The sequence below is a fragment of the Phodopus roborovskii genome, unplaced genomic scaffold (genome assembly GCF_943737965.1).
Source record: "Phodopus roborovskii unplaced genomic scaffold, PHOROB, whole genome shotgun sequence".
Taxonomy (NCBI): Eukaryota; Metazoa; Chordata; class Mammalia; order Rodentia; family Cricetidae; genus Phodopus; species Phodopus roborovskii.
The window spans coordinates 4448796-4463194 of NW_026126639.1; the positions used below are offsets into that span (position 1 = coordinate 4448796).

General features: G+C 51.7%; 1 protein-coding gene across 1 annotated transcript; it reads left to right on the forward strand.

Moving 5' to 3' along the window:
* Window positions 1-5488: 5488 nt before the first annotated feature.
* Window positions 5489-9890, forward strand: LOC127213112 (tubulin alpha-3 chain). Its single transcript, XM_051173360.1, has 5 exons — window positions 5489-5540; window positions 6782-7004; window positions 7200-7348; window positions 7610-8290; window positions 9562-9890. Exons 1-5 carry the CDS (start codon window positions 5538-5540, stop codon window positions 9856-9858), a joined length of 1353 nt encoding a protein of 450 aa, XP_051029317.1. The 5' UTR covers window positions 5489-5537; the 3' UTR covers window positions 9859-9890.
* Window positions 9891-14399: the final 4509 nt, after the last annotated feature.

A 14399-nucleotide genomic window follows, 5' to 3' on the forward strand; every position in this document is an offset into this window, starting at 1 on the left:
ACAGGAGACTGGCAGGACCTGATGTCATACACAGTGCACAGGTTCCCCAGAGAAAACTGACTTGGGCAGAGGAACACAAGGTTGGTAAGCCCCAGGCGGGAGGCCTTGCCCAAGCACACTTCAAAACAAAGGGTATTCAACAAGATGTAGAACCAAAGGTCCCAGTGATGATGAAGTAGAGGGAGGGAGGGAGATCAAGCCTAGATGCGGAGCTGGCTCAGTTGGTAAAGAAAGGTCTTGCTCTGCAATACAAGGACCTGAGTTAGACTGCAAGATGATGGGAGATGTAGCAGGAGATTTAAGATGTAGAAACTTGAGAACAACTCCAGACCCTCTCTCTGGTAAGAGAAGGCCACATGGAAATACTTAGATTGATAGAATTGGGTTAATATTTAAGACAGAGCTACCCAGTAAGAAACACTAGTAACTGGCCAACAGATTTATATCTAATACAGCGTCTCTGTGTGTTATTTGGGGCTGGCTCTCGACAGTGAGATCAGGCTATCGGGAAAACTGCTCATAATACCAGGGACCACCACCACCATCATACACACACATGTGCACACACACACACACACCACCATCATACACACACATGTGCACACACACACACACAGAGAGAGAGAGAGAGAGAGAGAGAGAGAGAGAGAGAGAGAGAGAGCGAGCCAGGTATGGTGGCCTGCACTTTTAACCCTAGTTATGGGGGCAGGGACAGGTAGATGCCTGGGGCTGCCTGGCCAGCTACTCTAGCCTACCTGGTAAGCCAATAAGAGATATGGGTCTCAGAAATAAGTAAACCCAGAGAGGTAAAAACCTGTGGCCGGCTCCTGAGGAATGCCATCTACACCTGATCTCTGACCTTCACACAATGTGCATACACACAAACAAGTGTCCACTATGGTGATGTTAATATTGCATTATGCATCAAGGGACTGCAGTAAGCACCAGGGATATTCTTGTGAAAGAGCAGGAATTGCAAACTGAGCTGCATGTGGTGGTGCATGCCTTTAATCCCATAACTGTGGAGGCTGAGGCAGGCACATCTCTGTGAGTTCAAGGCCAGCCTGGTCTACATAGCTGAGTGTCAGTCCAGCCTGGTCCACACAGTGAGAGCTGTACAGCCCTGAGGTAGCAGGGTAGGAGGGAGAGGAGTTTGAGGCCAGCATGTGGTACACAGGGAGACTTTGCATCAGAACAAAAATCTCTCTCTCTCTCTCTCTCTCTCACACACACACACACACACACACACACACACACACACACACGAGGGTGCCCAAAGAATCCCAAGGTGTACACACGTGTACTTCTGGTGCCTGCAAGACATCTACATGGCAATGCCCAACAGATATTTTGAAAAATGAGTCACTGAAGCTGGAAGTTGAACCTGAACTTGTCACAGCTGCCGTCTGAAGGCGCCTCTCCTTTGCAGTTGCCGGATGCTTGCTGTGCCAAACTTGCTAAGCATCAGCTGCTGATGGTGACACCTTCAAGTTAAATCACTGAACTATAGTGACAGGGGCCAGGCCTACCACAATCTCCAAATTGCTTGCTCTGCATCCTAAAGCGGAGAAAAAACTCATTAGGAAGCCATCTGTCCCAAGATCCTGTCCTGGTTTGTAAGCCAAGGAAATCAGAATCGTTGTGAGAATTTAAATAGCACACACAGTGTGGGCAAGCTCTGCTGATACCTGTCCTACATGCTAGTTTGCTGTGCAGCAGCCAGCCCCTCAGCAGCTGAGGAAGGTGTACTGCCCAGTGCCCCGCCCCCCACCACCGCGCCTTCGTCTGCACAAGAGACAGCCAATGAGAAGTCACCACTCTGGGCACTGGGTACTCCACTGGGAGTGCATAAAGCCTGTTTTACTAATACATTCTCTTCTCTGTACTGTGTTCCCAGCCCTATGTCAAGATATTTGTGGACAATAAAAAGATAATGGCAGTGATGAAATTAATAGCCAATTTGAGTGTCAACCATAGTAGGAAAACGTTCCTGGAATCAAGTCTTCCCTACAGTAATTTCTAGTCTGTATTCCCAAGCCCCATGCTTTCTCTGTGTGTTCTGTGGGACAGGGTCTCCTGTAGCCCACAATGGGGTCATATCGTCAAGGGTGACCTTTGGCTCCTGATCCTGCACTGGGAATACAGGCATGAACACCATATCTCTTCCACGAAATGCTGCAGAGAGAACCGGGTTCCTATGCATGGCAGGCAAGTACTCTGTCAACTGAGACGGTTTAATCAGAACTTTAGTTAGCAAAGCTAAGCAAACACTCCTAAGAGAGACTAGCTGGAGTAGGCTGTCCTAGGGGAGGGAGCAAGCCAGTGCATTGTGCTGCAAATGCTAAAGAAAACTGTATGAATATTTACCAGGTGGGTGGCATTTGGTGGAGCAAGGTGACCTTATTTCCCTCCCAAATCATGGTGGACTGGATATCTATTTCAGGGTATTTTTTCACATAATCCTCTAGAAAAGCCCACAGAGAGGGCATCAAAACCATAATGGCATCAGTCTCTTGGGGACACAGACGCTCCATTGTTACATGGATGTGGGGGAGTGCCTGGGTACATTAGTTTCTGCTATAGGGAGAATGATGTGACTGAAGCTTCAGAGATGTCTAATCACAGAGGGACATTCTGACTTTTCATCAGAGGCCATAGCTGCCACAGAAATTTCTCTGTTTAGCAGCTCTTTGCCTGCCCCGTACCAATCTGACTATGCTGGGTTTTGTCCTTTGTTCATATTTGTAGCTTTCCGGTTCAATCAAAACCTTCCTCAGGGCTCAGTCTGTCATTGTAAGGAAGTGAACAGACCCGGCTCCCAGCGCTGTGAACCTGGACTGTCATCTACAGGAGAGAAACTGCCCCAAGGAGCTTCTGTGAGACCTGGGTGCTAAGACAGAGTCAAGGTCTGTGGAAGTGGCGGTTTTCTCCCGGTATGTCCACGTGAACAGACTTGAGTGATGGTGACTCCGAGAGGGCTTTGCATGCAGCCGAGTGCTTTCCGAGCAGAATCAGAAAAGCCCAGCTGCCCGCAGAGCTTCCCACCACCAGCCGGGGTTGCAGAAATGAGTTCAAGGTGCGTGACTTTAGCTTCTGCTGCGTTTAACTCTGTGAAGCTGTGTTACTTTGCCTGTCTGAAACACCTGTGGGTCTAATGAAGAGCTGAATGGCCAATAGCGAGGCGGGAGAAAGGACAGGCGGGGCTGGCGGGCAGAGAGGATAAATAGAGGAAGACATCAGGGCAGCCACGCAGCCATCCTCAGAGTAAGAGTGAAGGCGAGATACACAGAAGGAAGAAAAGGAAAAAGCCCAGAGGCAAAAGGTATTTTGGGTAACCTAAGTGCTAGCAAGAAACAAGCCAAGATGAAGCCAGACATTTATAGCAGACCCCGGGTGTAAATTTATTGGGAGCTGGGTGGGGGGCACCCAAAGGAGCTAGGAGTAAACCAACCACAGCCCCAGCTCCTGAACGGCTGGCCCACTCAGTTCATGACCCCCCCCCTTTCTCTGCACCTCTTTATTTCCTTCGCTTCACTCCTCCAGGCAACAGAACCCTCTGCTGTAAGCGGATGCTGGCCTGGACCCGGGGTCACAGATGTCCCCTCACCCAGACTTCAGGCTCCGGTCACCTTGGTAGACAAAATGCAAGCAGCCTTGCACATGTCAATCCCAGACACTTCCTTCAAGGGGCAAAACATGACACCGTTTTGGGGAAGGCAACTTCGCGTTATTCGCAGAGCCAGAAGAGTGCAGCCCACCAACTCAGCTGCCCGAAGAAAGAACCCGAGATGCACGTGTCCATTCTGCGGTGGCAACAGACACCATGACCAACTGCAGCCAACAGGAGAGACGGTTTGTTTGGCTTACATTTCCAGGTCGAGGTCCAGGGAGGAGTGCCATGCACAGAGGGCAGGCCCTTCTGTGTCAGCCGTGGTCCCTCACAGGCATGCTCACCAGCCGCTACCAGCTGGCCAATCCCTAACCTGATCCCCCCTCCCCGGGTAACTCCAGGCTGTGTCAAGTTGACAGTTAAAGCGAACTGGGACACGTGGAAAATGGATGCCCACTGACCCAGAGCATAGGTCAGATAGTAAGGCCTGCTATGCGAGGTGCACTGGGTTTGATGAATTGAAACCCTCAGGCTGTCCCGGGCTGCGTAACAAGCTCGAGGCCGGCTGCATGCATGCATGAGACTCTGACCCACAAAATACATTTCAAAATGGAAGAAATTCTGCAGCCATGGCTTCCCCGTCAAGACAGGCTATACCCTCAAACTGGAAGCCAAAATGAATGCTCCTTTCCAAAAATAAATCACGAGCGTCACGGTGATGCCCACCTCTAGTCCCCGGCGCTCAGGGGGCCGGAGGAGGAGCACGGCTTGAGCCCAGCAGTACCGCCTGATTACGGAAATGAACTCTCAAGAAGTGGTGTGGGAATCTGGTTTGATCCTAATTACACAGGAGCCACAAATGAATTCACATGGGGATTAAAGAGCGGCAGCTGAAGCATCTGTCCAGCTTGGGGAGTCGCAGGTGTCTATCTCTGCCTTTCCCGTACTCTCCATTTCATAACAACAACAATAATAATAAAGTTTCTTAAAAGCGCAGCATTGGGCGCCAGGGCTGTAGCTGGCCTACAATAACTGCGTGCGGTGAGAAACCCGAGGAAGGAAGGCACGCCCGCGAGGTGCGCTCCCCCAAACTGCGGGTGGACGAGTCTGCTCCCCAGTCTGAGGCAGGCTGACACCGCGGGGCTGCAGCCTTGGAGGCCAGCCAGGGCCACACCCGAGCCCTCCCAACACCCGTCCCTGGAAACCGGTGTCCTCAGAAACCGGTGTCCGCACAGATGGCAGACAGACAGACGGCAGCTCAGACAGACGGCAGACAGACAGACGGCAGCTCAGACAGACGGCAGCTCAGACAGACGGCAGACAGACAGACGGCAGCTCAGACAGACGGCAGGCAGACAGACGGCAGGCAGACAGACGGCAGCTCAGACAGACGGCAGCTCAGACAGACGGCAGCTCACACAGACGGCAGACAGACAGACGGCAGACAGACAGACGGCAGACAGACAGACGGCAGCTCAGACCTCCCCTCCCCCCCCCTCAGAAACTCACATGTCCTGAGGAAACAAACGCCCCCTGCAGGTCTCCCGCGGCCCAGCGGCCTTCCTGCACCAGGTGAGGCGACGGGAGGTGACGGGAGGTGACGTCTGGTGACGTCTGGTGACGGGAGGTGACGTCTGGTGACGGGAGGCGAGGCCCACAGGCCCGGCGGGTGCTCAGCGGCTGCGGGACTCCGTCTGCCACGCATGCGCACAGCGAAGCCGCGGCCACTCCGGAGCCTTCCCGCCACAGCCGCGTCCAATCACAAGTGGGCTGAGCCGCCCCCAAGCCTCTGCACCAATCAGCATCCGCGGGGGGCTCGCTACCCCAGCTTCCGGCCTGACCGTTAGGCGCACGCGCGCACGCACGCACGCACGCACGCACGCACGGGAGAGGCGGTTGAGGAGCTGAGGCGGCCTGCGAGTTCAGCATGGTGAGAGCCCCGGGGAGACCCCGTCCCCTCAGAGGGAGGGCGTCCTCGGGGCCGCCGTCCCCTCAGTCAGGGCCTCCATCCCCCCCCAGTCAGAGCCTCCATCCCCCCAGTCAGGGCCTCCACCCCCCCAGTCAGAGCCTCCATCCCCCCCCAGTCAGAGCCTCCATCCCCCCCAGTCAGAGCCTCCATCCCCCCAGTCAGAGCCTCCATCCCCCCCAGTCAGAGCCTCCATCCCCCCAGTCAGAGCCGCCGTCCCCCCCCAGTCAGAGCCGCCATCCCCCCCCTCAGTCAGAGCCTCCGTCCCCCCCCCCAGTCAGAGCCGCCGTCCACCCAGTGAGGTCTCGGGGCGCCGTCTCCTCAGAGTGAGGGTCCCCTCGGGGCCGCCTCCCTCCGCGGCCGCCTCCTCCGCGGCCCGGGGCCTCTGGCCCAGGATCTCTGGAGAACGCCAGTCTCAGAAAACACAACAAAAGCCGGGGGTGGGGGGGGTGGACAGGTTTTGGACCAGGGGGGGGTGGACAGGTTTTGGACCGGGAGCTTTTGTTCTGTGTTTTTAGTTGCCAGTGCCCCCGATTGAGGTAGCATTGGAGGTTCCAGAAGATTCTACAAGCTACCGAGCTCTCTGGCCTGTTAGTGGCTAACCAGGCTTGGACTCAGTGACTATTCTGTTTATCCTTCAGTTGGGCCACAGTTAAAACCTCTGGTACACGTTTTTCAGAGAATTACTTAACTATCCCTGCTGAGCTCGTAAACTTGCAAGCTTTTGAAGAGTAGCGACCGTTCATATTGTGGGGCTACCTGTATGTGGCAGCACAGTTAGCCTGGTGTGAGGGCGCAATCCTAGCGCGTGACAGGCTGAGGCTGAGGACTGACTGGTCGCCACCAGTTTGCAGCCAGCCTGGGTTAGAGGCGCTACGTGTCAAAATAGGGCAAGTTTAGAATAAGCCAGGCTGTTTACTCTGTGCAAGGGGTGTGTGTGTGTGTGTGTGAGTGTGTGTGTGTGTGTGTGTGTGAGTGTGTGTGAGTGTGTGTGTGTGTGTGTGTGTGTGAGTGTGTCTTTTCCGTGTGAGTACTGACTGGGATTATGGGCCTGTGCATCCATTCCTGGTTAATGGAGATAAAAGGCGTACCTGGGCTTTGTTGTAAATAAAGTTGGAAGATATACACTATGGTACTGCACAAAGTTATGTGTGGGTGTCATAGTTTCGGGTGAGTGGATGTCGTGTTTCCGTTCTGCTTTCCAGCGTGAGTGCATCTCTATCCACGTGGGGCAGGCAGGCGTCCAGATTGGCAATGCCTGCTGGGAACTGTACTGCCTTGAACATGGTATTCAGCCTGACGGTCAGATGCCAAGTGACAAAACCATTGGAGGCGGCGACGACTCATTCAACACCTTCTTCAGCGAAACCGGCGCGGGCAAGCATGTGCCCAGAGCAGTGTTTGTGGACCTGGAGCCCACTGTGGTGGGTAGGTGCCTGGGCCCTGGGTGGAGGCTGCCCTGGGAGTCTCGGGGAGCCCGCAGACAGCTGTCCACTGAGTTCTTGTGACTTTATTGTAGGTGGTTTATACATAACCAAACCTAGGGGGCGCCGTTGACACGCGTGCACATTGGAATTGAGTGGGCCTGGCCTGAAAGACTCACGGTACATATGGTCTCTCTAGATGAAGTGCGCACCGGAACCTACAGACAGCTTTTCCACCCAGAGCAGCTGATCACTGGGAAGGAAGATGCGGCCAATAACTATGCTAGAGGTCACTACACCATTGGCAAGGAGATTGTGGACCTTGTCCTGGACCGGATCCGGAAGCTGGTAAAAGGATTTTGAGAGGAGGCTTTGTCCTGGTGGGATTGGGTGTGGTCATGTTGGGAAACTGTTAGAACCCAGACTCTCATGAGTTTACCAAAACACGGCACAGCCTCTGCTGAGATGCATCCACGCGTCCGTAGGTGTTGACGGTGTTGTTCAAGGTGCAGTGTGTATGTTGTAGCAGTCTGAACTTGCAGCGGTTTGCAGGGTGGAGGCTGGGGTGTGGCTCTGAGGCATTGCTTACCACTCTGGTCTTAACAACAGGCAGATCTGTGCACAGGGCTGCAGGGATTCCTCATCTTCCACAGCTTTGGAGGGGGCACAGGATCTGGGTTCGCATCTCTGCTGATGGAACGGCTCTCCGTGGACTACGGCAAGAAGTCCAAGCTGGAATTTGCCATTTACCCAGCCCCCCAGGTTTCCACGGCCGTTGTGGAGCCTTACAACTCCATCCTGACAACGCACACAACGCTGGAACACTCTGACTGTGCTTTCATGGTGGATAACGAAGCCATCTATGACATCTGTCGGCGCAACCTGGATATTGAGCGTCCCACCTACACCAACCTCAATCGTCTGATCGGGCAGATTGTGTCGTCCATCACAGCCTCCCTGAGGTTTGATGGGGCCCTGAATGTGGACTTAACAGAATTCCAGACCAACCTGGTGCCGTACCCTCGCATCCACTTCCCTCTGGCCACCTACGCCCCGGTCATCTCAGCTGAGAAGGCCTACCATGAGCAGCTGTCCGTGGCAGAGATCACCAATGCGTGCTTTGAGCCAGCCAACCAGATGGTGAAGTGTGACCCTCGCCATGGCAAATACATGGCCTGCTGCATGCTGTACAGAGGGGATGTGGTCCCAAAAGATGTCAATGCGGCTATCGCGACCATCAAGACCAAGCGTACTATCCAGTTTGTGGACTGGTGCCCAACTGGATTTAAGGTAGGACTGGGCTGTTTGACAGCTGTATCTGCCAGCAAGCGATAGCACCTGCTCAGGGCCACAGCTTTGGGTAAGACCTCCCCTTTCCACGTCAGGCCCAATGAGCATGAGCAGTAATTAAGTTGCTAAGTGACTTTAACACTTTTCCAAATACTGAGCATCCTTATAAAAACCATCAGTCACCAAACCTTTAGCGGACAAATGAATTTTCCAGAAAGTATGGCAGGGGGTGACTGTTGACTGGTACTGGGGTACTGTCCCTCACCCAGGTCCCTCCCCGGTGACCCTGTGGTCTGCGGTAGCTGACCTTTGGGGAAGTGTGAGGGCTGAGTATTCCACAGGGTTAGGCTGCTGACACCAGATGGACCCTGTCGGTCTCTTTGCCCAAGGTTCCTTTTTGCCAGCATCTTATGGTTTACCACACATTTCTTTTACAAACATTTACTTGGGCTACACTAGTTTTCATGTTTAAAAATTGATTTTTTAGCTTGGCATTCATGATGGCATATGCCTGTGGTCATCCTTGGCCACATAGTGAGTTTGAAACCAGATTGGGCTTTGGAAATAATTTTTATAACCTTTACATTATAAGAGTAACAAAATGTATTAAAACTATGAAAAGCTGACACTTGACTTTCGTGATGGATAACTAACCTGAAGCACATGCACAAAGCTTTCTTCTGTCCCTTTAACACAAAAGGCAGTCTTTGTGCATGTTCCAGATACAGTATGCCTCTTACACGATGATGGTTGGGTGGCAGACCAGCAGAGAGCAGCAAAGGTTATGCTTATGCGGTCGGTCGATCTTAAAGTGGGAGTGTCCTTGACCTGGGGTGGACCCTTGAGTCTGTCCTTGTGTGCTCCAGCTCTAGTCTGAGTGTTGCTAGCCACTGCTAACAGCCATCTGTTCATCAGAGTGTGACAAGGTTACCAACCTAGCACATTGCTAGGATTATCATCCCCCAGCTGGGAGTTCTCCTTGCTGGAGTTCACTGCTGCACATTAAACACAAAGATTTCAGGTGGGTCTTTTTAACTCAGCATACAATAAACCTTGGATAGGGTTCTCTTTAGGCCTTTGTTTCCAGTTTGGCCATTAGTTCAAATAAGTTCTTTAAAATCGTCATACATGTTACTTTTGTGTAGGTGACTGTTCATTCCCAAAAGTGTGAGTGTTTCAGTTTAACCTGGGCCTACAGCCCCCAATTTATTGTAAACTATCATTGTTGGGGTCAGTATAGACTTTATTGTATTTTTCTCCTTCTCTGGCAGGTGGGTATTAACTACCAGCCCCCCACCGTGGTCCCTGGGGGAGACCTGGCCAAGGTGCAGAGGGCCGTGTGCATGCTGAGCAACACCACGGCCATCGCAGAGGCCTGGGCCCGCCTGGACCACAAGTTTGACCTCATGTACGCCAAGCGGGCCTTTGTGCACTGGTACGTGGGAGAAGGCATGGAGGAAGGCGAGTTCTCAGAGGCCCGGGAGGACCTGGCGGCTCTGGAGAAGGATTATGAAGAGGTGGGCGTGGATTCCGTGGAAGCAGAGGCAGAAGAAGGGGAGGAATACTGAGGGTATGGACCAGCTGGCAGCCATCCATTTCTGTCCTCTGTCTTCCCCACCATTGAAACTAAAGGGTTTATTTACTCATTAAATTTTCTGTGTTGAGGCATTTCCTTCCCTGTGTGCTGGACTTTCTAACAAAATCCCTTTCTAGGTACTTGCCTTTCCCAAGTAAGTTTCTCTGGGGGAAACATAGTGTTCTTCCTAAAAAATGATGAACGTGTCTGTCTGTCTGTTAAGCTCTCTAAGGACATTAGGATTGTGTGTCTTATTTTTAAAGTACTGTTGGGATGGCAAAGAAATGGGCCCTGTCACCTTGGGCCTGAGGTCTGTGGAAGCTCAGTGTCTGACACTTTGTTTCCATGTACATTATTTGCTTTCTTCCCCCGGTGTGGCATTGCTGGTGGAGGTAATCCAGATCCAGCCACCATCACATGGCCCGGGTTATACTGAGATCACCTTCGGCCAAGCCCTTACTCCTGGTGTGGAATTAAGTATTGCTCACTGGTCTTTGTAGATTTTTTATGCAAAAGTCAAGCGTTCTTGGTGACGGCCCTTTTCAAATCAAGGGCTGTCCAGGACTGTATGTCAGCACAGAGGGTTCTTGTATCACACCATGTAGACACACGTGCAGCTGCTCTGTCCTAGACAATCAGTAGTTATGCTTAGGTACACAAATGAGCCACGTGTATGGTGGTGTGACTGGTGTCTTCCTCAGGCCAAAATGGAGCTTCTGGGAGGGATCCAGGTAGTCTTGAGTACAGCAGAAAACCCGTCATCTCCTTCGCCTGCTAGCTGATGCTGAGCAAGCTGCTTTTCCTTCTCTGGGCCTTGGTGTCCTCCATTCTCCAAGTTCTCCAGCAGGTGCTTATTTGAAAGGACCAGAGGGTCCTCCCTTCCCTGCTTGAGCAGCATAGGTTCTGCAGAATTCCCCAGGGCATGTATGTGGTCCTGGCTTCTTAGCACATCTCCTCCTCAGGACTTTCAGAACTGCTTTAAATAAATGGCCACCCAAACAGGTAGAGGGTAGTAGCACTATGTCCTGATAGGAATGTCCCTGAGCACCCAGTGTGAGTACAGGCTGCTGTAAAAGCCAAGGGTGCTGATGGTGGCTCCCAGCTGTAATAGTAAAGCTTACTGCCCGTGTCACGAGAGAAAAGGCCTTTTAATGAGGGGCAGACGGTATTCAGCACCCAGTTCTCCAAGTTAAAACTACGTAAGACTGGCTGAGATGCGAGGCCTGGAGTTTGGGTCCAGTGAGAGGACTAGAGGACATGGACAGGGAGATGGGTGGTGGTTCAAATCAAGACTGTCACAGTGACAGGTGACAGGTGCCAGCTGAGGCAACACAAGAACGTCTGCTAAACTCAGGCAGCGGACCGGAGGCGTGCTTGTCACCCATGATGCAGAATCATGGCCAGGGCCATGGCGGCAGTGTGCACTGAGAAGTCTGGTCCACACTGCTGCCAGCACTGGGAACCCCAGAGGGACTCTAGGCTCGAGTCCCCAGAGTCCCCTTCCCTCACCTCAGTCTAGGACGTAAGCCTATGTGGGTGGAGGTCCGAGTAACCCTGCAGGGATGGATCTCCTTCACGTGTGGGTCCCAGTGATCAGTGCCTTCATCCTCTGAGCCATCAGCCTTTTTTGTTAGGCTTCATAGCCTAGGGCCGGATCCCGCTACTTCCAAGTGCTGGGGTTTTGGGTGTGAACCACCATTGCCATGTTAACCCTGGCACTTATGATACACCAGGCTTTGCGGTATCCCGTGGGTTAACCCAGGCCGTGTCCACTCCCTTTTCCCCAGCCTGCAATGTTCTCACACAAGGGCACTTTGCTCCCTGGAGCCATGCCTGCTGAGCTGAGACAAGGGGGCTACCCGGGCCTTCTCATCCACACAGGGTGAGTCCCTGTCCCGTCGTGAGCTGCTCTCTGGCTTCATGGGGCGTGGCCCTGCTCCCCTCCCCCTTTTTAACCTTAGGTATCTATTTTAATTGACTATCCTCAACCTATTTCCTGAGTTTTAAATAACAGTGATAATTTTGATGACTAAAAATATCACAGGGCTAATAATGAGATTTAGGTGTGAAAATAATAGACAGGGATGAATGAGGAGAGGTGGCTTATAGCAGGGTTTCTGTGGCGAATGTTATGTCTAGTCCCATGCCAAGTCTCCTACACACACACACACACACACAGCGCTATTACATCACAAATCATGATATTCTTGAGAATATTCATCTATGGCAATGAAGTTCAAACACAAATGAAAAATAATGATTTATAAACAGGCAGCCACAGGAAGGATTAGAAGCTGTAAGTAGAGCAAAAATGAGGCCATCATAAGGAGAGGCAGAAATGAGCATGCTAGTGGGTGATTTCTTTTCTAGAAGTGGTGAATTGGCTGTGTCCATGCTAAGTGGGGGACAGGATGGGTGGAGGGGGAAGAATAGGAAAAGAAGACAAGCAGGGCAGACGACAGTCGTGAAGGAAATCGGGTACAAGAGCAGCGCAGGAGAGCAGCAGCGCAGGAGAGCAGCAGCGCAGGAGAGCAACGCAGGAGTGCAACACAGAAATGCAACGCAGGAGAGCAACAATGCAGGAGAGCTGCAACGCAGAAATGCAGCGCAGGAGAGCAGCAACACAGGAGAGCAACACAGGAGAGCGCACTGCAGCTGTGGCCCTGGTGGGAGACAGTGACATCTTGACAGTAGTGCCAGGCCTTGCGGAACCAGGATCCTTGTGGCCTAGACAGTCAACCAGGCTCTTCTGGAGCCAGCACCACCTGGCCTGCGGTGGCTCCAGGGGCTCAAGACAGAGCCCTCAGGGGCCCATAGCAGCTGCTTTTCTCTGTTAATACACAAACAGCTCCTGCCAGGCAGCTGTGCAGATACACGTAGTGCCTTAAAGAGACTTAACATGGAGATGAGCCCCATAACTATCATCATAACTTAGGAAACATTACTTTCCAGGCACCTGACTCTAACAAGTGATGTGTCCACATAATAGAATGGATAATTCGTGGGAGTAATTAATGGTGATAGTGTCAGGAGCCACTTTATGGAGCATTAGAATAATGTAACTGTTTGCTGTTGAATAATAGGGTTTTTTGTTTGTTTCATTTTGTTTGCACAAACTTTAGAAACTATGAGGGTGCTTTAATGTCGTGAATTTGACTGCTATGGAACAGGCTCCCAGAGTCTGGATGTGGCTTGAGCTAACAACTGTGACATTCCACAAAATATCCCAGGCCTTCTGTTCTACAGACAGGGAAAGTTACTTTTCCTGATGTTGCTACAAAACACCTGTGGATGGGGATTTTTAGGAAAGAAGGGTGTGTTCAAACTCAGTTCCAGCCACAGTCCTCCTCACGGGAGACGGCGTGGCGGCTGCAGCAGCAGGTGTCCGCCCTCACTGCATCCACAGCCAATGCGCAGAGAGGATTTGTTTTTAACCACAGGTAAGCATGTGTGTCTGTGGGTATATGCACATATGTGTGGGTGCCCAAGGAGGCCAGAAGATGCCAGAGCCCTTGGAGTTCTACAGGCTGTGAGCTGCTTGACGTGAGCAGTGGAATGAAGCTCAGGTGCACAGACAGAGCAGCACACGCCACTGACAAAGTTCTCTTTCTCCTTTGTATTCAGCCAGGGACCCAGATTATGATGATATGTCCACATTCCAGCTGGGCTTTCCCGCCTCACACCAAACCAGCGGCCCCTCACACACAGACATGCCCAGAGACTTGATTCCGTGGTGCTTCCAGGCTGGTCAAGGTGACAACATTGCCCTTCACAGACCCACGACACAAAAATTCCTGATGCGCATCTTCAGCATCAGCCACAGAAAAGGAGGTCAAAGTTTCCTTTGCTAAAGGTACCTTCAAATTCCTTACTAAGACCTTGGTGCCTGTTCACCTCTGTTCATGTTTTAAACCAATGTGCTTTTTCTCCATCATGACAGTGATCTTAAAAGCATGTCATTTCAGAATGTAATTATTGTTGCTATCAATTTAGCCAAAAATCCTTACTAGGCCAGTCTTCATTACAAATGCATTTTTAGTGAGCTGGAGAGTTGCCCCAGCAGTTAAGAGTACTGGCTGGTAGAGGACCCAGGTTCAATTCCCAGCTCCCACGCGGTGGCTCAGTCACCCACAGCTCCAGTCACCCACAGCTCCAGTCACCCACAGCTCCAGCTCCAGGGATCTGGGATCTGATGCCACCTCCTGACCTCCTCAGGCAGCGGGGCCTGCACACGGTACATATGCACACTAAACATTAAATCTTAAAATGGTTTTGATATGAGGAAAAACCAGGGTGTTCTATTCATGAATACTTGTATTTTTATACTACTTTTCCAAAAGACTTAATGTTTTACTAGAAATAAAAAAGGGTGAGTTTAGCATATATGTCTGCCTGACCAGTTATGTGATTAATAGACTAGGAAAGAATGTTAGAATGAGGTAGGATGTAGCTCGGTTGGGAGACGTGAGGCCCTGGATATGATCTGCAGCACTGCAGCACATACAACAAGTGTGATGGTGCACATGTGTGATC

Bases quoted from the DNA above. Each gene is read 5' to 3' on its own strand.
- LOC127213112 (XM_051173360.1), top strand. The intron at 7,005-7,199 runs GTAGGTGCCTGG...TGGTCTCTCTAG, and splicing joins CCTGGAGCCCACTGTGGTGG to ATGAAGTGCGCACCGGAACC. The intron at 8,291-9,561 runs GTAGGACTGGGC...CTTCTCTGGCAG, and splicing joins GGTGCCCAACTGGATTTAAG to GTGGGTATTAACTACCAGCC.